Source organism: Oxyura jamaicensis, chromosome Z, assembly GCF_011077185.1.
Source record: "Oxyura jamaicensis isolate SHBP4307 breed ruddy duck chromosome Z, BPBGC_Ojam_1.0, whole genome shotgun sequence".
In the NCBI taxonomy this organism is placed as follows: domain Eukaryota; kingdom Metazoa; phylum Chordata; class Aves; order Anseriformes; family Anatidae; genus Oxyura; species Oxyura jamaicensis.
In genome coordinates, this window is record NC_048926.1 from 73,227,486 (window position 1) to 73,251,983 (window position 24,498).

General features: G+C 41.6%; 1 protein-coding gene across 2 annotated transcripts in view; it reads right to left on the minus strand.

The window, feature by feature from the left end:
* PLPPR1 (phospholipid phosphatase related 1) overlaps positions 1–24,498 on the minus strand; it is a 150,107-nt gene that overhangs the window by 1,990 nt on the left and 123,619 nt on the right. For both annotated transcript variants that reach the window (XM_035309823.1, XM_035309824.1), the window contains exons 4-7: positions 17,057–17,189; positions 8,640–8,890; positions 2,209–2,385; positions 521–652 (exon numbers count right to left, since the gene is read on the minus strand). In XM_035309823.1, the coding sequence (XP_035165714.1) occupies positions 521–652; positions 2,209–2,385; positions 8,640–8,890; positions 17,057–17,189 (693 nt within the window). The remainder of the gene's footprint in view (positions 1–520; positions 653–2,208; positions 2,386–8,639; positions 8,891–17,056; positions 17,190–24,498) is intronic.

The window sequence follows — 24,498 nt, forward strand, 5'->3', positions numbered from 1 at the left end:
CAACACAAACTATTCAAAAGTAGTTTAACAAAAACACCATCAAAGATGATGCTCATGCTAGCTTACTTTTTTTGCAAACTTCAGAGAATGTTGTTAGCATCTTCTCTGATGGCTTAGAGAGGAGTATATGATTTATTCTTATAGAGGATACTGAACTGTAGTAAGAATAAAAACCAATTTATATTCTTATTTTTTGGGCAGCATAGGTCATCCTCAGGGTAACAAATTTTAGGGTAAATCTTTAAGACATCTCCAAAGCATTCTCAAGTGTAAATACACAGCATTATCTTCACTTTTCTCTCAATTTTCTGTTCTTCTACGCAAAACTTTGCTATTGCACAGGACACCTGAAATCCTATAGATTTATCTATGGAAGTGCAGGGGGGCAGGAGGTCAAGAGAATTTGTTGGTTTAAAAGATAAGTGCCTTTAAGAAAAATCTCCCCTTTGTATTACTTCTGTTCAATGTCATAACAGAAAATGTGTTTTGGTGATGGCATGGGCAAGTGAATTTACAGTACCTGTGCACTCAGTGTCTCCAGTGGACTTTCCACCCTTGGAAAAGCCATTAGTGGCATTCCGCGTGGGTCTTCAGGCTTCGGTTTAGAAGGAGCTCCATGGGTGCCTTTAAAGTTATGGACAACACATATCCCCTGTGTAATGCAGAAAAAAAGAAAAAATGAGGTCAGCATATTCTGTCCACAGGAGTAACTCAAAGCAATTCCCACCAGGGTCTCTCAGCTGCCAGTTTTTGCAAAGAACTTCACCTGGAGTTTTGGTTAAAGGCATCACCTGTCTCAGCCTTGGGCAACAGAGCATTTACTGACACAGCTGGGTGTGCCAGACCATCTTAGTGAAAGGGTTCATCTTTCCTGGCTGAACCATCCTCAGCCTTCTTATGTTTTATACAGCAGAGCATTCCATGCTGCTTGCTTTTGCATGACAGAAAAATGGGCTACCCTTTTGCCACATTTTCTTAGCCAAATATTCCGTTGAGACTCTGACCAATGCTTCCAAATAATGAAAAGAGCTCATTTGATGACTTAATCTACCTCACATCTGGATGCCACCAAGCTCCTTCAGTACCACTCCTGCATGCTTCCAGCACAACTCCTGCAGAGTTTATCCCACAAGGCCTTCCCTTGTGCATGATGAGACTTACTGCACCCATCTGGTGATGCTGGCATGACCACACCCTGCACATACCCTCTTGGAGGCTGGGAACAAAGTGAAACAAGGCATGCAGGAGCTCACACATCAGCTGTCAGAGCAATTCCTGCAACCTGTTCCTCACTGGCTCTTCATCTTTGCTGCTCTTCACACCTGAGCAAAGAGCAGGCTGCAGCCTGGGTGAGTTTGTGCTGAGAGCAGGCATCTTGCAGCAGCCCTCCCTCATGATCTGGGGAGACCCCTTCCTCTGCTTAGCAGTGGAGTTTGTGCCACTTCCTGTGGCAGAAGGGTTGCAGGGACAAATTGGGGCTGGGAGCAGGTTGCTAGAAAGAGGTACCAGGAGCACATGGACTGTGCTGACCTGATATACGGGGCCTATCTTATTACATGGGCTACTTCTAAATGGATTTTCCCAGTAGGAATCAGACAAACTGCTCACATTAAAGCCATGGAGATTCATGTTACAGTTTGGAGACAGCTTTTTATTTAAAGGGAACAGGGGAATAAATGATTTGTGAAGGTTTTTTGTTTGGACAAAATCCAATGAGTTTTATCCTGATCTTCCTTTTTATTAAACATCTTTTATGGCTTGAAACAAAATGGAGAATGAGGACCGTAGCTTGGAGATCTGGACAACACCCTGTATTTTACATTTTTGCCCCCTACCAGGCAGCCAGTGGGTTCAATACAGGGATGTCAGAGAACATCAGTCTCAAGCATACCTCCCTTTTGACATTAATTGAAATCTACACCATATTTAAAGCATTCTTCCAGGACTGGTCGAGTATAGACAGTAATTAAAATAAAAGAATCTCAAAGTACACATGATAGCAAAAATGTCATCATACTAGCCTTATTAATTAATAATAACCTGATTTCATATTAGGATTTTCTCTGATGATGTATCTATTAGATGGGGCTAGAATGAGTTCTTAGCAACTGGGTTAATTAGCTGCAGTTGGACACAAGAGAGGAGTAATTTTTATTTATTTTTTACCATATACTTTTAAAAGGAATGGGGTAGGACTGATAGGCTTACCAAAAACAAAGCTACTGCACTTCCCAAAATGAAGCCCGCAATCACGTCCGAACAGTGGTTCCGATACTCAGAAACTCGGTTTAGCCCAGTGAGGAAGGCAGCACACAGGGTACCCAGACACAGCACAGGTTTGGCTAGCCTGCTACTCTTTGTTTTAATTGTGCTTGTGATGTACATCTGAAAAAAAAAAAAAAAAAAAGGCAAACCAAAAATGAAGAGATCTGCCAGAAACTGATCTTTTGCTATCCAGACATATCGTAAGTCAGCGAGGATGTGATTCACGGTTCTTGGAAAGAAGAAACTGAGAAATGGAGGAAGAGGTTTAAGGTAGCTCAGAGAATATTTTTAGGTGAATAAAACAGGTACTGGAAAGTGATGTTTCAGGGTATCAAATATCCAGTCAGCTGCACTTACACAGGACTTGCTGAGCTACTATATATAGGCTCAGTTTTACTGACTTCCTAACTTTTGCAAGTGCTTGCTCATATGCCAGCAAACACACATACCAAATGTAAATGACTAAATGTTTGCAAAAGGAGTCAGGTATTTTTGTTTGTACTCCTGCAGAAACTAATGTGCATATGATGGAGTACCTAGCATCCATATGAACTGCAGCTGCTCCAGCCTCCTTAGCAGTGCTCAGATTAAGAAACTGATTGTTGGCATTAAGAGAAACCACTACAGATGTCTTTTCTTCAAGGTAAAATCAAATACAGAATACAAGGAAGACTTCTTTCAAAACAAAGTTGATTATGAAAATGTCATTCTAAATCATGAAGTTTCATGGTGCTCACAATACTGTTTAATGAACTTTAAATGTTTTTGGCAGTTCATATTTAATTTAAATGCCTTTTGACAAAAAGAGTAAAACCATGTGAGTCACAGTTAGCAGCTATTAGTCATTAATTCCAGAGCCAAAAATACTGAAGATCAAGCAAACCAAGTCTGGTGACAAAATAATAAAATAAAATACTTTTCATCAAGTATAGATGCCTGTAAGAATTCCCAAGTTCCCAACCTTTGATAAGCAAAGCAAATACATCTTTTTTTTTTTTTTAAAAAAAAATGTAGGAACCTCTGGCCAATATTGTCTCATCATGCACAAAGATGACACATCACCTCCCATATATGAATTTTCAGTTTTTCCTCACCCATACTTATTTTCCCTTCTCACTGACTGGGCCATCCAATGATGATCCTGTTGCTGGCTTCCCCTCTCTGGCTTGTGTTAATAATGTCAGCCCCAAAACCACTGCAGTACCTTAGCTCTGGAGAAAGGGATGGGATGCAGCAATAACCTCCTGGTAGATGAAGTGGCAGGCCAGAGCAACTGACCAGGGACCGGCAGGTCTGATTGGCTCCTGGCCTGTACTGAGGCAAAATTACCCATTCACTTGCCAAGCAACTACAGTTCTATTTTTAACAGCTGAATTTGCTAGGTCTCTGCCTGGGGATGTGAAGTCTTCACCCTTAAATGTACTGGAGAGCACACGATTTATTCGTGAATTGGACTATTATGGTGTGTTATAGCACTGGGAACGGGACTCGGCTACTCCAGAGGTTCCTGCATTTTTTTTTTCTTGCTACCCCCATCTCCGCCCCCGCTTTTTTTTTTTTTTTTTTTTGTTTTTTTTTTTTTTTTTTTTTTTTTTTTTTTCCCATTATGTGAAGGCAGCACACGCCTTGAAAAGACAACTAGAAACTGAGCACTAGGCGGCAATGTTGCCCCACTCATTGCTGCTAGCTTGAGCTGTACCTATCACGAAGACTCGGCAAGGTTTTCCTTTGCAAACAGTAGGAAAAACTATTATCGAAGTGAGGTGCCACTATGTAAATAATTACTGCCCATCCTTTCACCCTATACATTTCTTCTAGCAGAAGCCTATAGAAGACGAGCAATACAGAGAAGGATTGTGCTCCCATTCCCCACAAAAGCACTGCTGCAATTTACAACACCCAAAGGAAAACAAAAATATCCTTAAAGTAACAGTGCATCCCTGCTGTGACAGCTGCAAACCCTAGCTACAGAGAACAATCCACTCATGCTTGTTTTCTTAAAGGTATGAGATGGAACTGGATCTCTGTGTTTCTCATGTGGGAGAGCTCTCCTTATTACAGATAGGATGTTACCTAATGCATTTGAAGTTTCACACATCTTGGCAGGCAAATATAAACTTGTAGTAAAGAGAACATTTTTAGCAATGAGGGTAATTAACTATGAAAACAGATTGCCAAGGGAAGTGATAGATTCTCTAGCATGAGGAGAGTTTAAAACAGGACAGGCTGTTTTTCCAGAATGTATGCTCCAGTTCATCCACAAATTACAAATTGAGCTCAGAAATAACTGGGTGAGATTCTTCTTTCTGGTCAGACCTCCTGGTCACTGTGGTTTTTGATCTTCATTCCCTTAGTCCCTAAAGCAAATATATTTTTGAAGAATCTCACAATATGTTTGCCCCTGCACTTACAAGACATTTTCAAAGCCTTGTGTAAGGTCCCAAAATCTCAGTGAAAGTCACTTATATTTGATTTCCTATATTCTGCAGATGTTTTTGGAAATTTCCTATGCTGCTATTCATGGGGTAAATTTATTTACAGAATTCTAAATGTTAAAACCAGTTGTTTGATGTCTGGGAGAGGGAGGAAGGAAGTGAATATAAAAAGATGTGAGAAACAGAGAATAAGTCATTACAAAAATAAACTACATAAGATTTATCTATATAAATAGTCTATTTGGCTTCTTCACTGCACTCTTATCAGTACACTCAAGCAGTGTGTTTAGCAATGTGCAATGTGTGATAGTAGCACACATCCTCTGTGCAACTCCTCTTCCATCTATTTCAGACAAGTAAGGAGTCAAGGAAGCTTTTTTGTTCGCAAGTTTAAACTAGACAGACATATATATATATATGCCTGTATTTATATATGTGTGCAAACATACTCTTACATGTATTGATAATGTATACTGTATCTATGTTGAGGAAGGCAGAGTGAAAGAAGTCTGTTCAGTCCTTTCTGAAGAAGGGGAAGATTTATGTTCACCAGAAAGATCACAATTTCAGCCCAGCACTGGAAAATTCTGTGTCCTACAGTTTTTATAGATCTTTTCCTTTTCCACTGAGATTTCTACAGTAAGAGCCACTGACAACAATCTGTGTTGCAGAACATGATGCAGCCTCCTAGATGCTCAGTGAACCTGCCTGAGGTGCCAAAGCCTTGAATTGTGTCAATTAGTCTGGCAGGTGTTAACGTAGAAATGGAGGAAATTGACAGTGGGGTCACAGTGACCTAGATTGCAGAAGGGACTTGCTGTAGTGTTCTGCACTATTCAGAATTTCCCATATGTTGAAAGTTTAATGTCTAGTTATATTGTATTGTTGTAGTCTAGCCAAGAAGCAACCCAGGTGTAAACAACAGATGCCAGGTCGTGATCAACTGTCATGAGGCAGAGGCTTCTAGCCAGATGGAGGTGACAGAAAGCATTACTTGTGGATACTGCTAGGCTAGTGCTCAGCTTAACAATCCTAAAAATATTACTAAAATGTCAATGAGTGCCTAGTTGTAGCTTTTAGCCTTAGAGACCCTCTTGTGACTGTACAAGAGTTCTCCTTGCTTTCAGCCCAGAGGCAAGCAGGAGGATCAACAAGGGTGTCTCCCTTCACTCTACAGTAAGAGGTCATTTAGTTCTACTTAAGAAATACTTCATTTTGGCATGTTCAGGTTGAATATTACTACCTGTTAGATGCCCTTGTCATCGGCTTTTCTATGACCTTTCTCACAAGTGTATGATGTAACAATTGTTTGAAGCCATGTAACTAGGATACCCACATGTAACATGATTTTATCTTTTCTTTTTTTTGACAGAAACATTAATAAATTAAGGAATATTTCCAGCCTATCATCATCTCCCCTTGGGCAGTGTCTTAGGAGCATGTTTTCTAACTGTACAGCAGCTTGTACTATGCATAGAGACTGTAGTACTTCTGGCAGAGTAATAAAACTGCATTAGATATCATTATCATTCTAATTTTGATGTAAGCATGGAAACCAGGGATACTGGCTTTTTTTTTTTTTTTTTTTTTTTTTTTTTTTTCCCCTGCTTTAGACATATAAGTTTCATCACTGCCTGAAGAGATCACAAAAGTCATGCTTTGGGTTCCTAGCTTATTTGGCAGGTGACAAGAAAAAGCCTAGCAGATTAAATATAAAACCCAGATTATAGGAAGAAACAAACAAACACAAAGCCAAACCAACCACCATGGGAGCCCTGTCCCTAGCAGAGTAATAATGAAAAATGTACAGAGTCGTCTCTACAGGATACTTGAGGATCAGTGATTTGACAACATATTTAGTGCCAGAGGGTGTTTTCAGGCAGAGACCTGGGCTCAAATTGTATTGCAGACTGAAACCTTGTGGCTCAAAAAGGACTCCATATCCTGGTTCCACCTCGTATTTTCCTCTGTGGCCCTTTACAGTCCCCTTGCAATCTCCTGCACTGGCTGTGCTGCAGGGGCTACTGTAGCAGAGAGTGGAGATGAAGTAGGTGTAAGAGCTGTGCCTTAAACATTAGATCCTCTGATTTACACATCTGTCCCACTGTGGCTCAGGGGTCTCATCTATTTGTATGCCATTCACTCTCCACCAGAGCCATGGAGAAATCATCAGAAGTACTCTTGAAAGCCTAGGGCTGAGAAACATTGAACTACTAGGTTCTTAAGTTCAGAAAGTAAAAGTGTTATTCCCCTTCTGTAGGAATCAGCTGTTTGTAAAATACATGACCTCCTAGGAACCAAAGGAGGTTGGACAGGGGAAGTCCCTGGAAGAATTACCACACCTGGTTCTGGAGCAGGTTAGAGTTCATCATGATGGAAACAGCTTCTACAACAATGCTGACTTTATTGGGAACTGTATTTCACATATGGTTGCTTATTGTTCAGAAGTAATGCATGCAAAACATGATGGGCTTTCCAAGCAATTCTGAACAATTCAAGATCAAAGGAATTAATGGTTTGTATCTCTATCATTATTCTCACAAATTTCAATGCAAACAGATGGTAAAAGAAACAGCAGTGGGTGGCCTCTTCTTTTCATAGCAATAATGTGGTGTTTTATCATCTGGTACCAAAATCAGGGTAAATACCCCATCATTAATAAGTTTGAGTCTTTTCTCAAATTCTGATGACCTACAGAGAGATACTGCCACTCATTTGAGTCAGGCTACTTAAGGAAAATATCCCTAGTAAAGCCATTTTAATGTTGATGAGACAGGGGCAGGGAGAAGAAGTGGTTAAATGCTTACTCCATGGCCTCTGGGAAAATCAGCAGCAAAGGACCTCATTCCTCTACATTACATAGTGCTGCAAAAGCCATGAGAATTTGATTTCCATATGTTGGGTTTATGTGGCAAGGTTTTGGTAGCAGGGGGCTGCAGGGGTGGTCTCTGTGAGAAGAATCTAGCAACTGCCCCATGTTAGGTAAGGGCCAGTTTCAGCCAGGTCCAAAAGAACTTGCTGATGGCCAGAGCCGGACCAATAAGCAACGCTGTTTGTGTCTCCGGGAGAGCAGATTTAAGGAAGGGAGAACAGAACTGCTGCAGTTGGTTGTGGCCTGGAGGAGGCTGCAGCCCATGGAGAGCCCCTGCAGGAGCAGGCCCCGGGCAGGAGCTGCAGCCCATGGAAAGGAGCCCACGCAGGAGCAGGGAGTCTTGGGGGAGCTGCTGCCCGTGGGGTACCCGTCCTGGAGCAGTTTGCTCCTGGGGGATGGATAGACCCCGTGGTATGTAGCCATGTGGGAGCAGTTCTTGAAGAGCTGCTGCCTGTGGGCAGCCCCTGCAGGCTCAGTTCAGGAAGGATGGCATCCTGTAAGAGGGACCCCACGTGGAGCAGGGGCAGAGAGTGACCGTTAAGGAGCAGCAGAGACAAAGTGCTACAGACTGACTGCAGCCCCATTCCCCATTTCCCTGTGCTGCTAGGGGGTAGGAGGTAGAACAGGGTGGATGGGGGAAAGGTGTTTTAAGTTTGTTTTCTTTGTTTTTCACTTCTCTAGCTTGTTAGTAACAAGTAATAAATTTATCTAACCTCCCTAGGCTGAGATCTATTTTGCTTGCGTCAATAATTGTTGAGTGATCTCCCTGTCCTTATCTCAACCCTTGAGCCCGTTTCATTGTATTTTCTCCCCCCTCTTCCTTTAGAGGAGGGGGAGTGAGAGAGTGGTTGTGGTGGAGCTCAGCTGCCCAGCTGAGTAAAACCACCACAACTAGCAGTCATAAAACAGAGACAGAACAAAGGGGATTTTCCACGACGGGAAAGGAAGAAAGCTGTTCCTGAAACAACCCTATTATTCTTAAAAAAGACATTGTAAGACAAATAACCTCATCTAGATGTACAGGCAGAAACCAGTCATACATATCAGCAACCATCAGTGGTGCTCACCGTGGCATATAAAGCTGAGTAGATGCTCAAAGCAGCATGTTTGGATGGAAAGGATCTCCTTGCCTTTTCAATCACCTCCACATCCCCGGTGCAGATGTTGCCACTGTTTATGAACCGGTGGTGGGTCCGACAGTCATTTCCAGTGTAATTGGGTTTACACACAGTCAGGAAGTATGGAGCCAAGTTGCCAGTCACAACCTGGCCAGCATTTACAAATATGTCAGTAGCAAAAAGTCCAAATGCAAACACTCCTGCGAAGAAAGGTTAAAAGTAAGTACTATTCAAAGAAGTTTAAAACAGTCTTGGTACCTGGAAGGAAGAAACATAATGAGAGATAAAGGAGAAAACTCTACTGTCATTACCTGGAAAAAGCCCCTGTTGACACCAGCAGAGTCCTGCATGGAATGTATGACATGGAAGAGTGCGTGCTGACCTATGGCAGGTGCTTAACTCAGTGGCTCCAGAAGGACTCAGAAAAAGGCTAAAAGTGGTAAGTATATGCATAGATACTTCTATGATTCAAGCTCTGAACAGAACTGCGAGTTACATGTTTCATTGCAAACATTGCGTCTGTACTATGCCTGCAAAGTTTCCACTATGATGAGGGCCTGCAGCCTGCAATCAAGTGTCATGCACGTGAGCTGTTAAGATGTTTATGAATTTTTACTAGATCTGGGCCAAAAATGTTAATATAGTAGCTCTGAACTACAAAATAAAAACCTGAGAAGCAGTGTAGCACTAAGACACAATTAACCTTACCTTAGCATGTCATGTGGACTGTGATTTGCACTGTGACTATTCAGTATTCTGATATTGCAAAATTAAGATTTTAATCCATCAATATTTGCCAGGTCCTTTGGGATACATCCTCAATGCTTTTGTCCAGAAGACCTTTCCATACAGTTGCAGTTCAGCTTATGCCAGTGGAAGCACATACCCTCATATGCTACAGCTGAAAGCATGCACTTGAACCCAGGAGCTTTTGCAGGGTTGTGGAGCATCCCTTGCTTGAAACTGCAGTAGTCACATCCTCAGCTGACTCCCCATGAGATTTATCAGTATCTGCTATGGCTACTATGGACATATATGTAGATCTTCGCTTGCAAGTGTTCCCTACATACCAAAGGAACAGAAGAGCAGGTTTGCAGTAATGCCAAACCCAAATGTTTCAAAAGACTAAATCACCTCAATTTTCCTCCTGCTCATCACTAAACTGGATTAAAGTATCACAAAAAAATTAGTAAAATAAGTATTTTACTTATGGTCTGGGAATGCTGGGGGTCATATATTTTTGCCTCCTCTCTACTATAGCTTTGTACACAAAAGTCATTTAAACTATAACTGAACTGAGATTGCCACATATTTAAGTACAACCAGAAGCTGGAGGTTCAGGGATATCAACTCTTAGGAGAGCTGTAAGGGTTACAGTATCTGTACTGCTTATCTGTAGTGAGTTATAAAAGGAAAAAAAAAAAGACTGATGTAGTCTGAGAAACTAAAATATCAGGGATTCAGGAATATAATGCAACTGAAAATGCCTTGCATCAAATTAAGAAGAATCAAAGATAGTTCTGCAGATACTGTAACCCTCCTTGTGGATAACAAAAGCAGCAGGGTCATAACTGAAAAGAGTTAGGCCCTTTCAAACATGTAAGGCCTGTCTTTGCAGAGGACAGTGACATGAAATAAAACCCTTAACTAAAAATGTATTAATTGTACACATGTGCAGTGGTACTCCCTAGCACTGCTCATTCACAGAGATGGTGTGACTGATACAGCTATGCTGCAGCACAAAAATATCGCTGGAATATTAATGGAAAGTGCCCTCTACTTGGGTATCATCCTGGAGATGCTGCAGGAGTGTGAGGTGGTTTGTCCTCAGAACGCATCCACAAGGTCAGGAAGGAGTGTTACCACAGTGAAGGAGATTTTGAGGACTGAGTTTATTACCAAATCTCCAAGCCATGGGTTAGAACTGACCACTCAAGAAAAGGCACACCAAATCCATGGTGCTGCCTCAAGGAACTGGTGTGTGATCATGGGTTTAAGGAGATGGTGGTGGTCGAGGAAGGCAGTAGCTTCCTCCCTTTTATCATGACTTGCTTTAAATGGTATTGTTTTGATGTGCTGTGCAGCAAGTCATGGGGAATGCAGTGAGGATTGTTACCCAGCCCTTTACAATGCTTAGAGGAAATCCCAGAGCCAGACTGTTATCTGGCCCATGGTCTTTGTTGCAAAGTCACTACAAGTCAAAAACTTAAGTATTTCAGAAAAAGCTCATAAGCTTCATAAAGTTATTTCAATCTCTATGCAGTGCACAGGTACAAAGGCAGTCTGGTGTTTTGCTCTGTGAGAAAGAATTTTCAACACCTATATTTTCTCAATATTTGTTAACATTGAAAGTGCTGGCCCAGAGTCAGTGCTGAGGGCTGCTGTGCTCTGCAGAACAGGCCATGGTTGGAACCTTTATCATGTTCTCCATTGTGACGTATACAGATCACTGTAATTCCCCTCTTGCAGCTCTGCCAAATTGTGCCTTATGAAAATTATAGCAATGGGCAGCAACAAATTCAGCTAAGCAGGAATTTAACCCTTGCAGACTGATTACACATCACATACTCTCTGGAGGCTTTGAAACAGGGTTGGTTGTAATTGATTTAAAGGCTATAACACCAGTGAGCCTTGGTAGCAGTGGAGTGTCCCCTGATGGCTTTTGTACCTCAGGAATCTGTCTGTTCAGCTGATTTTGCTGGGCCATCACTGACACACAGCTCCAATTGTCTTTCTGGTACTAAACTCCCTGTGTGGCTGTTTGCCAATATTACCGTCTCCAGCTAAGTCTATTGCTTCTGCTAACAGAAATGCATGCCCTACAGAAGGGTCTAGCTCTCTTCCCTCACTGTTAACCTTAGCACTAACTTGTTTTCTCCTGGCAACAAGCTCTCTCTTCTTCCAGCCTGAATCTCTCTGACATCAGTGACTGCAGCTCCCTGCTGACTCCATGGAAACTCTCATTATTACAGACATTTAAAATGCCACTGATTTGAAACAAAACAAATAAATAAACACACACAAAAAGAACCATGGGAGTTGTAGACAAGCTGCTGAAAAGACATTGGGAAGAGAGAGGTGAGGAGCCAGGGGGTGGAAATGAGAATGAAGAGGCAGAAGCCTTTATTAGAGAAAAACCATGAAACCGTTAAGTAAAGTGACAAAAGAAACAATGCATTGAAGCACTTGTGGGACATCAGAAGTTGTGCTCTTGAGTAATGTATTGTCATGTCTTCCACAAAGTGCATTTATTTAGGCATGCCTCCCTCTCCCAGTGCCCAGACAAACTGTCTGAATTTGTCACACTCAACCTAATTTGCTAGGAAAACTTTCATATTACACATGCACACTCACATTCCCACAATCTCTTTCCCACTCCTATGAGTTGTAAAGAGGGTAAGAGTTTCAGTGGAGGAAGTCCTTGGAACAACTTTGTGTTCTACAGAAATGCTGATCTTCAGCCCATCTCTGTGGGTGTTCCCATAATTGTCCTGTGCAGCCAATTAAGCCATCCATTGTTAGTCTTGTGACCCAGACTCTGCTAAACTACCCTTCATCATTATATCTTAAAGGGTGTTGTTAAAAGAGATCTGTATTTTTTGCCATTTTACAGCTGGAGAGATGGGCATTGCAGGAAAAGGTATTGCCTGTTGCTGTGGCACCAGAAACAGGCTCAAGAGGAAGATCCTTCTAAGCACTCATAATCTGATCACAGGATTGGTTTTAATCTCCCCACAAAGCCCACTGCTCCAGCTATCTACCGCCTCTTACATCTACCTGCTTCACCTGTGAGTGTCCTGCCTGGGTACTGTTTCTTCAAGACATAAGAAAGAAGACATATGGTCTGAACATGCAAGAAGAAATTCAGTTGCCAGTGCGTAGCCACTCCAGAGCCTTAAGCCTCCTCCCCACAGGAGTCCATGATTTCTTCCTGCTTTGCTGCTTCATAACTATCAATTTTCATCTAGACAAGAGTCTTTTCAGAGCCCTGCATAAAAGGGATAAGTAAAGTTTGATTTGTCCCCAGCACAGACACCTCTCATTGTGGAGGTTCTTCAGTGATAAGTGAGACCTATGGTAGTTTAAGCCTCACCCAAACACAGCTGGAGCCCTCCTGAAAGGCAGCCAGTTAATTACAAAACGTGCATTGTTTCATTATGAAGGCAGACGGAAGGAAAAGGTCAGGCAAACTATGTCCTGCAGCTGCTCAGGGAATTGACATCAAAGCTCTGGGGTTTATCTATCCTATTACAATAAACTCAATGTGTGTGTAAATCTTGTAAATCTTTATTTGCTGAACTAAAGCTTTAATTTGCCGAAATAAAGCCTTAATTTCATTATTTAGCTGCACACTGTGAGGTGCCCCCATGGTTTAAATTAAGCTGTCAGCAGAAGCTGATCCATGCCATTTGTTAACTGCAAATTATGCAGCTCCAAAGTAAAAGCCACTGGTAACAAATTCACAAAGCACATTGCAATTCTAAATATCTGGAGAGAGGCTACTTGCATGTTATCAGAGCTTTGCAGGTGTACAACTTAATCACAGGGATTAGAAACCTAATATATTGAAATGCAACAAAATACACACTCCGATCACACTGCCTGACAGTCAGTGAGGCCTGAATCCATGATCCTGGGGGTGGTACAACTGCTGTATATACACATAATAAATCCTGGATTAAGATCATTCTCAAAATAACACTAAAATAATGTATAACCTCTATTTGGAATACAAATGATGAAGAAAAACATGCAAGCAAATGCAAGATGTTAACAGGGGTACTGACTGGGAAATTGCCACAAGAAAAGGTGAATAAAAATACAAAAAGCTGTGTGTATTCAAGTTGGGTGGCAGGGAGAAGAGGCAGAGGCCTGAGAAACAAACTTCTCTTCCTCACTGGTTTCTTAAAGGTTCAATACAAAAGCTTTGAACTTTGGTAGCTTAAGTTCTTAATAAAACTCCTTTGAGGGATGGGGAGGGAAGAGTGATGATGGCACTAAAGAATAGCAATGCAGCACCAATATTTTAGACAGAAAAAAAATACTCCAAAGCAATTGCACACCTCTTGTTTGAACTGAAAATCTTTAAAATAAATGTCTGTGGAAGGAATATAAAAGACAAAGAGGAAGATGGAACAAATTGCAACATATATCAAAGTCTGATGTTTCCTAGCTAAGGCAGCTTTATTTCACTAATAAAGGAATTGATTTTCTAAATACAGGGAACACAGCAGATTTCAACTATCTGGGATGCAGTAGAGGACTTGATATACACTGAAGCAAGTTGAGAGACAATATTTTGCCACCAAAGGCAAAATGCACAGAATTTATGTTTGGGACAGGAAGAAAGAAGAAATTTTGGTCCATCTTTCTAAGGACAAAGAAGCAAGGAGGGATTTAAGACAAAGCTCAATATTCAAGGATCCCACTAAACTCACAATGGGAGAACTCTAGAGATGGACAGCTGCTGAGGACTTGAGGAAACAAAGGGCAAATAAGCAGGAAGCACAGCAGGCAAGGTACAAAAATGAATTAAAAGAAACATGGGGCATTGTCAACATCCCAGAAAAGCCATGGGGTTTTGATTTTGCTTAATTCATTGCACCAGCACTAAAGTAAAAAAAAAAAAAAAAAAAAAGTGCCTCATTGTGAGACACATGAAGGAAAAGCATGAGGAGAAAAAGCTCAAGTCTAGCAACCAAATCCAACACGTCCCATGGTGATAATCTGACAAGCGTGATTATCTTCTACACCACCAAAGATAGTTCGAAGTTACGGAGTCAGAGAGAGGCAAAAAGTCTCTTTGCCTTTGTAAAATTTGGAAATAACAACTCTGAGATGCTCTCTGTGATGTGCCTTTCAGGGTCAGAAAGTTGTGTTAATTTTTCCTGAGGTGTAAACATCCAGACACACTGAATGTCATTTCTCAACCTTTTGAGTAATATGAACTGTGATGAGATAAGAGATAAAGCATTATTCCACAGAGCTCGATTGCCATTTTTTGAAGGTACTCACAGAAGGCTCTTGCTCACTAATCTGGGCCAAAAAGGGTTATCAGATGTGGATACTCAAAAGAATTTGTACCAAGAGTATACTGGCTTCCTTGCAACAAGCCAGTCCACTTGCTATCATATCTTGGGAGAAAAAATATTTAATATCTCTGTAATTTATGGTCCTCATGTTTAGCAAAAGAAGACACATGCAAGGAAATCTATGTACGAGCAACCTGTTGGTCTCTCCATATCCAGGTATCTTCCTTTTGGAGCGAGCAGCTGTGTGAAGATAACTTCCCTGATCACCCAGCATGGGCTACAGCTGGTCAGTCCATTTCATGTTTTCAGATGCATTTGGAATTTCAATGAAATAACTGTGGTTATTTTCAGTTCCTTTTATAAATGACTTCAGCCACTTTTCAACAAGCTCTGCTTCTCTCACTTCACTACAGAGAGAGGGAGGTTTCTGACAAAAACTTGCCATCAGTGGAGCTTAAAACAAGACCAACACTTTAAGCCATTTCTTAAGAAAGGTTAACTTTCTTTTTCTCTGCAAAATAAATAAAGCTGCGAAGCCAAGATTGATTTCTCTAGCAGGTTCATATCCTGCTACTCGCCAACAGTCCACAGTATCATCATTGCCTCCTCCACCAGAAGAAATTATCTTTATTCTTAGGCATTCATGCTATAGTTATAGCATGAATGCCTAAGAATAAAGATAATTAAAATAAAAGCAGGGCAGAAAAATATAATTATAAGAACACATACAGAGCAAGTGCTTAGCCACCATGGTTTAAGCTCTTTTAGTGCTGACCCCGCAGGCAAGAGTATTTGATTAGGACTTTGCAAAACATACTGAATGTGCTGCAACAGCCAAACAGCCTTGAGTGGACCTCAGTACCCTGCTTTTCTCTTAATGGCAGTTTACTATCCATCAATATATCCGAGAGGTTATCTGAAGTTCAAGGGTATTTTACTTTAATTACATTCCCGTGTCTTTCGTTTGAATGAGCAGCACACAGGATAGGCCTGGGTAATGAACCACAGGTGGTTTGTGTCTCCATCCCCAGTGTGGGAGAGGGTAAAAAAAACTATTTCACTTCCTAACCTCCATGCAAAAAAAGCAGGAAGCACAGAAAGAGGACAGGGAGAAAGAAAACCACAGTTCCTCATCCTATGCAGCATGTATTTTTTGCTGATGAAAACCTGAATGTGTGGAGTTTTTCCACTCCATACTCTTTCCAAGAATCCCTGCCTGCAGGCATGGCTATGCTCCATTGAAGCCATAGTCACACCAGCCCTTTTGTTTTTTCACATATAAGGCTCAAAAATTTAGTAAAGACAAGGAAGATGTGATTCAGATATTATCAGTTTTTTGTTCAGCTGTTTATTTTAACTCAGACTGTTAATTCAGACCCAACTTTCTTAAAGGGGGTATACAAAAGGGTGATTAACCTCTGTGTGTACACAGGGAGGGAGGTGCAGAGATAGCTTGTGAATAAAAACTCCTGGATGGCGGAGAGTCATCAGTCACTGTTCTGTGCAGGCAGTGAGACAGCTCTCCCTATTTCTAAACACCTAAGGGCACAGCTTGGGCAGCCTTAAATAGCTGTGAACTGGGAAGCCTTCAGAGAGCAGTAAGATCCTCTGCCAGTGCTACAGCAGATATTCATGCTGCGCTGCTGCTCCTGCTCCTAAAGAACCACGAGACGGTCCCCTTGGGTGTTTTTCCACGGATTAAGCTTTGTGAAAAGGGTGTAGAGGTCTTAAAGTACAATAGAAAGCAAACTCCAAATGGCTTTGTGTCAGATTTTTTTCCCTAGTTTCTCAGCAATTAACTCAACAAAATCTCTTACAAAAACAACAGCAAAAACAACAAACAAAACAAAACAAAAACAACAAAAACACAAATACAATAAAATTAAGAATGTTATTTTAGTGGGCTCTGGGCTTTTTTATGTTGTGCTCAGCTGAACATTATGTGCCAGAGCTATAGATGTTAAAATTAGACCTGAATAAAAAAAATGCCAAAGAGATGGGCTGCTGAGAACCGATTTGTAAGTAAAATGGGTAGCTTACACAGAATAGCAATGATGGACTTATTCATATAAGGATTTGATTGGCATAACCTTTCTTCAAGGATCCAGAAGAAGCTTTAAGCCCGTCAGAACAGGATATAAACCAGGTCCAGACAGCATGACATGGCACATTTCAAATATTACCTTGCAAATCCCGAGGGGGACTATCCCTCTAAGGTGGAAAATGCCTGCAAAGATTTCACAGCTCAATTAATTTTGTGCTGTAGATGATTAGGATCTTTTGTTCTGTTTTGGTGCAAAGAGGGACTAAACTTGCAGTGCTAAAGATGCTTACCTATAAAACGTATTATTCTTCGAAGCAGTGGGTTCAGGTAACAGCACTCTCCAGTCAAAATAGTTTTCTCTTGCATAATTAGGGCTTCTCTGGTTGACTTTATGAAATACATGGATATCTCACCAATAAAAATCTGTCAGGAAAAGGAACAAAATAGAAGGTTAATAATGACATAAGCAAACTTTAAAACACATGTGCCAGGTTCCAGCCCACGGAAACTACTACACAAAATTGTGTCTTTGGGATGCTGCACTTCCACAGAGAAGCTACACCATTCAGTTGGGATGAACTGAGATAGACCCAGCTCCCAGCCAAGAAAAGGATCTGCTGTTCTTACCCTCAGTGGCATGACACATCAAGTACGAGGCCTCCTTATACTAACTTCTGGGATACAGGGAACAAACAGAGCTTTATCATTATCGTGTATCACTAAACCTCCTATTTTTACTGCAGTTAACACAGAATTTGTCATGTCCTGGGATTAGCATTTAAAATTTACTGACAGGATAGTTTTCATGGATGGAAGGCTTCTACCTGCAGAGGGAAGTGGAAGCTAGCGCTGCAGACTTCTACCCCATCATTTTAGCAGCAAGCATTGGCAACACTGGATGCTTCTAACAGCCTTCACAGCTTCTCAAAAATACACTTGTCTGAGTCTGCCACAAAGGCAACAGAGCTACTGCCAACTTTGAAAAGAAATTTAGATGAAGGACATCCCTGCAGTGGAAACTTATCAGAAGTCACTAAACTTTTGAGAAGGTAGTTGAAAATTTTGGAGGTCATCTGCTGTTATTTGTAATAATGACGTAAAAAGTGCCAGGATATGGAGGCAGGACTGGCAATCACCCGTGCTGTTAGATTGTTAGTATGGTCCCTGCCATGGCCTGTCCCAGTCTCACAGTTTCTCTGAACATGCCTTGGCCAATTCCCACAAGGAAAGCTAGCTGCAGCCACTGCTCTTTATGACGGAGTTTGGCCACTGCTTTCACATGCTGGCCAGTCTGAAGGCCAGAGGATAATTTCTGAAATGTTTTGTTTAATAACTGTATAGTTTTATTTATTAAAACATCAAAATGTAAGTCTCCAGGGATTTACTGATCTTCATGTTAGATGTGTTTATGTAGTAAGTATTTAGTTTGCCATCAGACCATTCATTCTTTCCATTAAATATGATAGATGTTCCCCACAGGGGAAGGATCACTATTTCCTAAATACTCAGAATTAATTTGTTGCACAGAAATCTATCTGCTCTAGCTAAAGCTGGACAGAATTTGATCATCAGCTTTAGCAGCAGTAATGGTCCACTCACAGCACTCACAGATTTTGAAAGACAGGGTTTGTAATGGAAGTCTTTAGGAAAAAAAAAAAAAGCCAACCTGAAGTGGAAGAAATGAGCTTTTAAGAAAGGAGCACCCAAAATAATTAATTTAACTACATTTATGATAAGACACATAAGAAGAATCCATGATTTTAAGGAATGGTCAAAGAAATGCATTACAAAAGTGTGTGTATGCATGCAGGCAGATACAGAGTTAGCATAAACCTGAAGGAGCAAGCCCTAGTTCGCTTTGCTGTAATGGTATGTATGCTGTTTAAAGGGCAAAAATTTATACTTAGTAAGCCAGATGAGCATCCTTATTGATTATTGACATCCAAGCCAACTATACTCAACCTTTTTATAATTCTAACCACTGATGGCGAGAGATGTAGAGTTGTAAAATGTATGTCAATAATGGCATCTGCGGTTAGGAGCCAATGCATGGGAGCCACACTGAAATATTGCCTTTATCCCGTTTCACTCCATCTGCTCTTAACAGAATTGGCAAGCAGTTCAATAAGCTTAGCTCACTAACTATGGGTCTGGGAATTAAGAAACAGACCACCTGCACTAACGCAGTTTAAAAGTGACACTCTGTTTCAAACCATTTATTATTTGAATTATGATAACGCTCAGAAGTTAGAGTTAATGCTTTGGCTCTTTGTCTGCCTTGGGCTACACATACACATTGAAACACAACTCATGCCCCAAAGAAATTCTACTTTGTGAAGAAGATGAGTTAATGGACTTGAAAAAACAAACAAACAAACAACACAAACTTTTCAAATAAGAATTAGGTATAAAACATAGTAATAATCCTTCTTTAAGAATACACCATTTTAAATTTCCTTTGCATCAGAAATTGACCGAGAGTTTTCTAGCTTCAATTCCCACCTTTGTTTCCATGAACTTGGCTGTCTGGCACACTCCTAGACCCTCATGTGGGCAGATTAATTCTACTTAGATTCAGGAGTAGATTTTGCCATGGAATAAATCTGTTCAATCTTGTTCCAGTGATTTAATCAGCACTATCCCAGATTTCCCCTGACATAGCAAAATGTAACTTTTTAACTGACCAGTTCCTTTGCTTTAATACAGACTTTAGATATATAGTAGTAACACTGTATTTGTGAGGTGACATGAGATGATTCAATACAACTGGATTATTCTTGTGGTTCTACCTCTGGTACTGAACTTAGTTGCCTGAATTTGAGGGTTTTGCTTCCTTGTATGTTTTATTTGGGATCTAGAAAGTGGTTCAAGACCAGGGCATGCTCTAAAAGCCCAAGGTGAGACTGGGCACTTAATTCTGATCTAGCTGTGCAAAATTGAATATGGTCTGAATATTCTCTCAAAAAAATGTTTATTTATTTATTTTTTTCCTCCAGGCAGTTCTCAAATTGAATAACTCCACTGATTTTCATGATTTAAAATGCATGATTCTGCATAAGCAGTGTCCACATGCAGCCAGGATGTCCAGCTGGCCTCCCACATTCAATCACTGACACTGTTAAGTGCCTTAGCATCTGCCAGAATAGAATTAGCAACCCTGCAATGTGTACAATTCAGTCCTAAATACGAAATCTAAATATAGATACACATATATGGGTGGAAAAAGAAAAAAGAAAACAAACAAACAAACAGCAACTTTAATGTTCATTTGGGAAAACAATGCAAGGTTTGCTAAATACTGTATCATAGTGGTTTAATTATATAGTAGAAATGGCAAGAGAATCACAATGGAGGTTGGGTACTGAAAGCTCAGGTGATCCACAGTCTGAGGTGGTGTATGTAACAGGGAAACTAAGGCAGTGTTACTGGATGTGATTTTATGCTCAATTTCATGAATGTAATAGCAGCTTAACTACGCTGATGTTGTTTGGCTTCTTTTACTCACATTCTCTTTATATTATTGTTAGGTAAAAGTAATATGACGATGTCCCAACTTTCCCTCTCTAAATCAGAGATATTTATCCAGAGCAGTTGTTATTCCTCCACTGATTTCAACCAATCCACTGAGAAAACTTCATTCAGTTTCACCTGCCTTTCCACTATTGGCAGTGTCCTCATGTACTCGATCCTCAGCATTCAGCTCTCAAAAAACCTCTGCTGTGTGTTTGCTTATTTCCTGGCTCGTACTTAGCAAACAGCTGAATAAAATAGTATCTCATGTTTCTCACCAACAGCCTTTTGTCTATGACAGAGTTGATTTTTTTTTTTTTTCTAGCTGTAGCCTGGAAAAGATAGTCCTTCAGCTTCTGAACTGACATATTCAGACAGTGAAATATCACATCTTCCCCCTTCAAGTTCTCAGCACAATAGGAGCATGTTATCCTCCTTGCACTCCTGAAGAGTTTTGCATTTGTTAATTTGTTTAATTATCTATTTAATTAACTATTGATTTTAAAGGGAATCTTTTTTTTATCCTTTCTTTTAATCTTTGTTTCTTACAACACTTTCTGTTGTGCTCACAGTCTTGTTGCCAAATGATTCTTTGCACAATTACACAACCACAGCTAGCTGCCAAGCATCCCTCCATCCCCCCATTTGAAAAGCCCTGGCCATCAGGTGAAGTCCCTGGTGGCTGGAAAAAGGGAAACATCACTCCTGTTTTCAAAAAGGGTAGAAAGGAGGATGCAGACAACTACAGACTGGTGAGCCTCACCTCTGTGCCTGGCAAGATCATGGAACAGATCCTCCTGGAAGCAATGTCAAGGCACATGCAAGACAAGGTGTTGATCTGAGACATTCAGCACGGCTTCACCAAGGGGAAATCATGCCTGAGCAGTCTGGTGGCCTTCTGTGATGAAGTGACTGCATCAGTTCTCAAGGAAAGACAAAAAGATGCCATCTACCTGGTCTTCTGTAAGGCCTTTGACACAGTCCCACATGACATCCTGATTTCCAAATTGGAGAGACATGGACCTAATGGCTGGATCATTCCATGGATCAGGAGTTGGCTTGAAGATCACACCCAGAGTGGAGGTCAATGGGTCTATGTCCAAGCGGAGGCTGGTGACGAGTGGTGTACCTCAGGGTTCTCTCCTGGGACTGGGACTATTTAATGTCTTTATCAATGACAAAGACAGGGGGATTGGGTGCACCCTCAGCAGGTTTGCAGATGACACCAAGCTGAGTGGTACAGTTGATACTGGAAGTAGAAGAAAGTAGAAGAAAGTAGAAGAATAGTAGAAGAAAGGGTTGCTGTCCAGAGGGACCTGGACAAAGATGAGCCAGCAAAATGGGCCAATGAACCTAGTGAGACTCAGTAAGTCCAAGAGCAGGGTGCTGCACCTGCGTCGAGGCAATCTCAGACATGAGCATAGACTGGGATTGATGTTTACCTCAATGAGAGCAGCCCTGCAGAGAAAGACTTGGGGATTCTGGTGGACAAATGCTCAACATGCACCTGCAGTGCGGAAGGCCAACTGCAGCCTGGGCTGCATCAACAGAGGGGTGGCCAGCAGGGTGAGGGAGGTGATTGTACCCCTCTGCTCTGCCCTTGTGAGGCTCCACCTGGAGTGCTGCATCCAGGTCTGGGGCTCCCAGCACAAGAGGGATGTGGGGCTGTTAGAGCAGGTCCAGAGGAGAGCACAAAGATGATCAGAGGGCTGGAGCACCTCTCTCGTGAAGAAAAGCTGAGAGAGCTGGGGATGTTCAGCCTGGAGAAGAGAAGGCTCTGGGGAGACCTCATTGCAGCCTTTCAATACTTGAAGGGGTCTTATAAAAAAGACAGAGAACAACTGTTTCCTCAACCAGATAATGACAGGACAAGGGGGAATGGTTTTAAACTAAAAGAGGGGACATTTATATTAGATGTGATGAGGAAATTCTTCACTCAAGAGGGTGGTGAGGCATTCAAACAGGTTGCCCAGAGACGCTGTGGATGCCCCATCCCTGGAGGTATTCAAAACCAGGTTAGATGAGACCCTCAGCAACCTAATCTAGTTGGTGGCATCAATGCCTATGGCAGGGGGGTTGGAACTAGATGGTCTTTGAGGTCCCTTCCAACCTGAGCCATTTTATCATTCTGTGATACACTCTATAACTAGATAAGGGGTAAACATCAAGAAGAGCTGTTTCTACAAACTGTCCATAAATGGATGTGGGATACAACCATGAGGTGGTTTCAGAAGAGTGGCACCCTGGAGCAACCCTCCTGCAGGAACTATGCTGTGGGCCTTGAGGAGATGTATTCAATTTGGGAAATTAATTACTTGATGGTGCAGTTGGGACAGACAAGGATGGGATCAAGATTTAAGACTCGTGTTCCTTTCAATTTGTTTCTCCTATTCAGTACATTAGCCTTGTACCTCACTTCAAATAAATCTTCTAGTAAAGGTGAGGGCTCCATCCCTACCCTGAAGTTGTGTGACAGGAGCATTGCAGTTTTCATTTCAGCTGCAGTTCCACACAGATACAGCTGGAGGAGCATCAGCCAGGGCACATACATGAGACACAGTGAGCAGAGTTGTGGCCGCAGCCTGGGGCTGCCTCTGTGAAATGACAGCCTTTTGCTGCTTCCCATAAAAATCGTACAGCTAATGGCAATCCTGATCACAGCAAGCAGAGGCAGATCCCATATAAGGAAGAATTATTTGAAGTACAGACAGGATCTGTGTTTTCTAAGCACAAAGTTTACATTATTCTGATTTTTCCAGGAGTTTAAAAATCTTGCAGCTCATTTGCTTTAACAACATTAACAGCAGAGTCAATCACTGTTAAAACCATTTAATACATGAAAACCACATCCAGAGACATGCTATTGCACACAAATATATCTGTCAGCAAGCAAATCTGTACTCTGTTCTCAGGACATTGTCACTCTCATCTCTGGGCTGGCTTCAGTAAGCTGCATGACATTTCCGGAATCATCTACAAGAATGTGTGTGGCTGCATTTTTAATGTCACAAATGGAAAGAAAGAAATTAATCAAATACACAGCATTCAAACAGCAGCCAAGGGGAGGTGCAGATATGTGAAAGCCACTGGCTGGGAGACAAACTATGTGCAGAACACTCAAAAACTGATAAAACAAGCAGCTGTGGGTTATGGGGACCCCAGTCAGCAATTTTCAGAATGACTCCACACAACTCTCCCTGGGAAGTGCATTCCTGTCCACTGAAAGGTGACTTTTGCAAAGTGCTCCAGCAGACATTTCATCAGCACTGCCCTGTGTTGGGCCCAAAGCAATTCTGCCCTTTTGCACTATGGTGTATCTCAGGACTGCATCAGCACAGTTGCTTGCCAGTAGAGACACTCCCCAAGTGCTGCACGGAAGCTCTTTCTCCACTCCTCTGCCAACAGTTAAGAAGCAGAACACAAGCACCACAAACCATAAAGGCTCAGGATCACACAGGGATTTAGCTGGGAAGGAGTGCCAGAGGTCTCCAGTCCAAGCCTTACTCATAGCAGAGCCAGCACTGAGCAGGGCCTTGAGCAGTCAATTTTTTAATGTCTTTGAGAATGGAGATCCCACAGCTTGTAGGGGGGCATTGTTTCAGTGCCTGACTACTGTCAGCATAGGAAGATTTTTCCTTAACAATCACAGTTTATCTTCTTGCAGCTTGAGTTCATTGCAGCACTGCCTCTCGTCCTACAGTCTGGTGGCATCTTTGTAGGCCCCCACTAAGAAGATGGCTCAGATCTGCTTTCACTTCATGCTTCTAATTCCTTAATTCCTTTGATCTCAATCACATTTAGCCACGAGACTTGCAGGTTATTGATCTGCCAACCTGCCTGCTGCCTACAGAGCGACATATTGATGCTGCACAGCTTATACTTCTTAGTCAAGCCTGGGCAGCAAATGGTAAACAGCATTCATGCTGAGAAAGACACCTGGGGCGGCGAGCAGTCACAGAAGCAGTCACAGCCTTAGCACCCACTCCTGAAACAGCATTTCTACTGTCTGCGGCAGGACCCTGGCCCAATCCTGCCCAGGAGGGCAGAGGTGTTCCCTAATAAAACTAGCACTACTGCTGTTAATGAGGACCAGGGATCAGCCAAGAGTTTTCTCAGATGCTCTCTCTACTTAAATCTGTGAATCTGTGTTCAGTTAATTATTACCTCATTCTTCTTTTTTATCTTTCTTTTTTTCTTTCTTTCTTTCTTTTTCTTTCTTTCT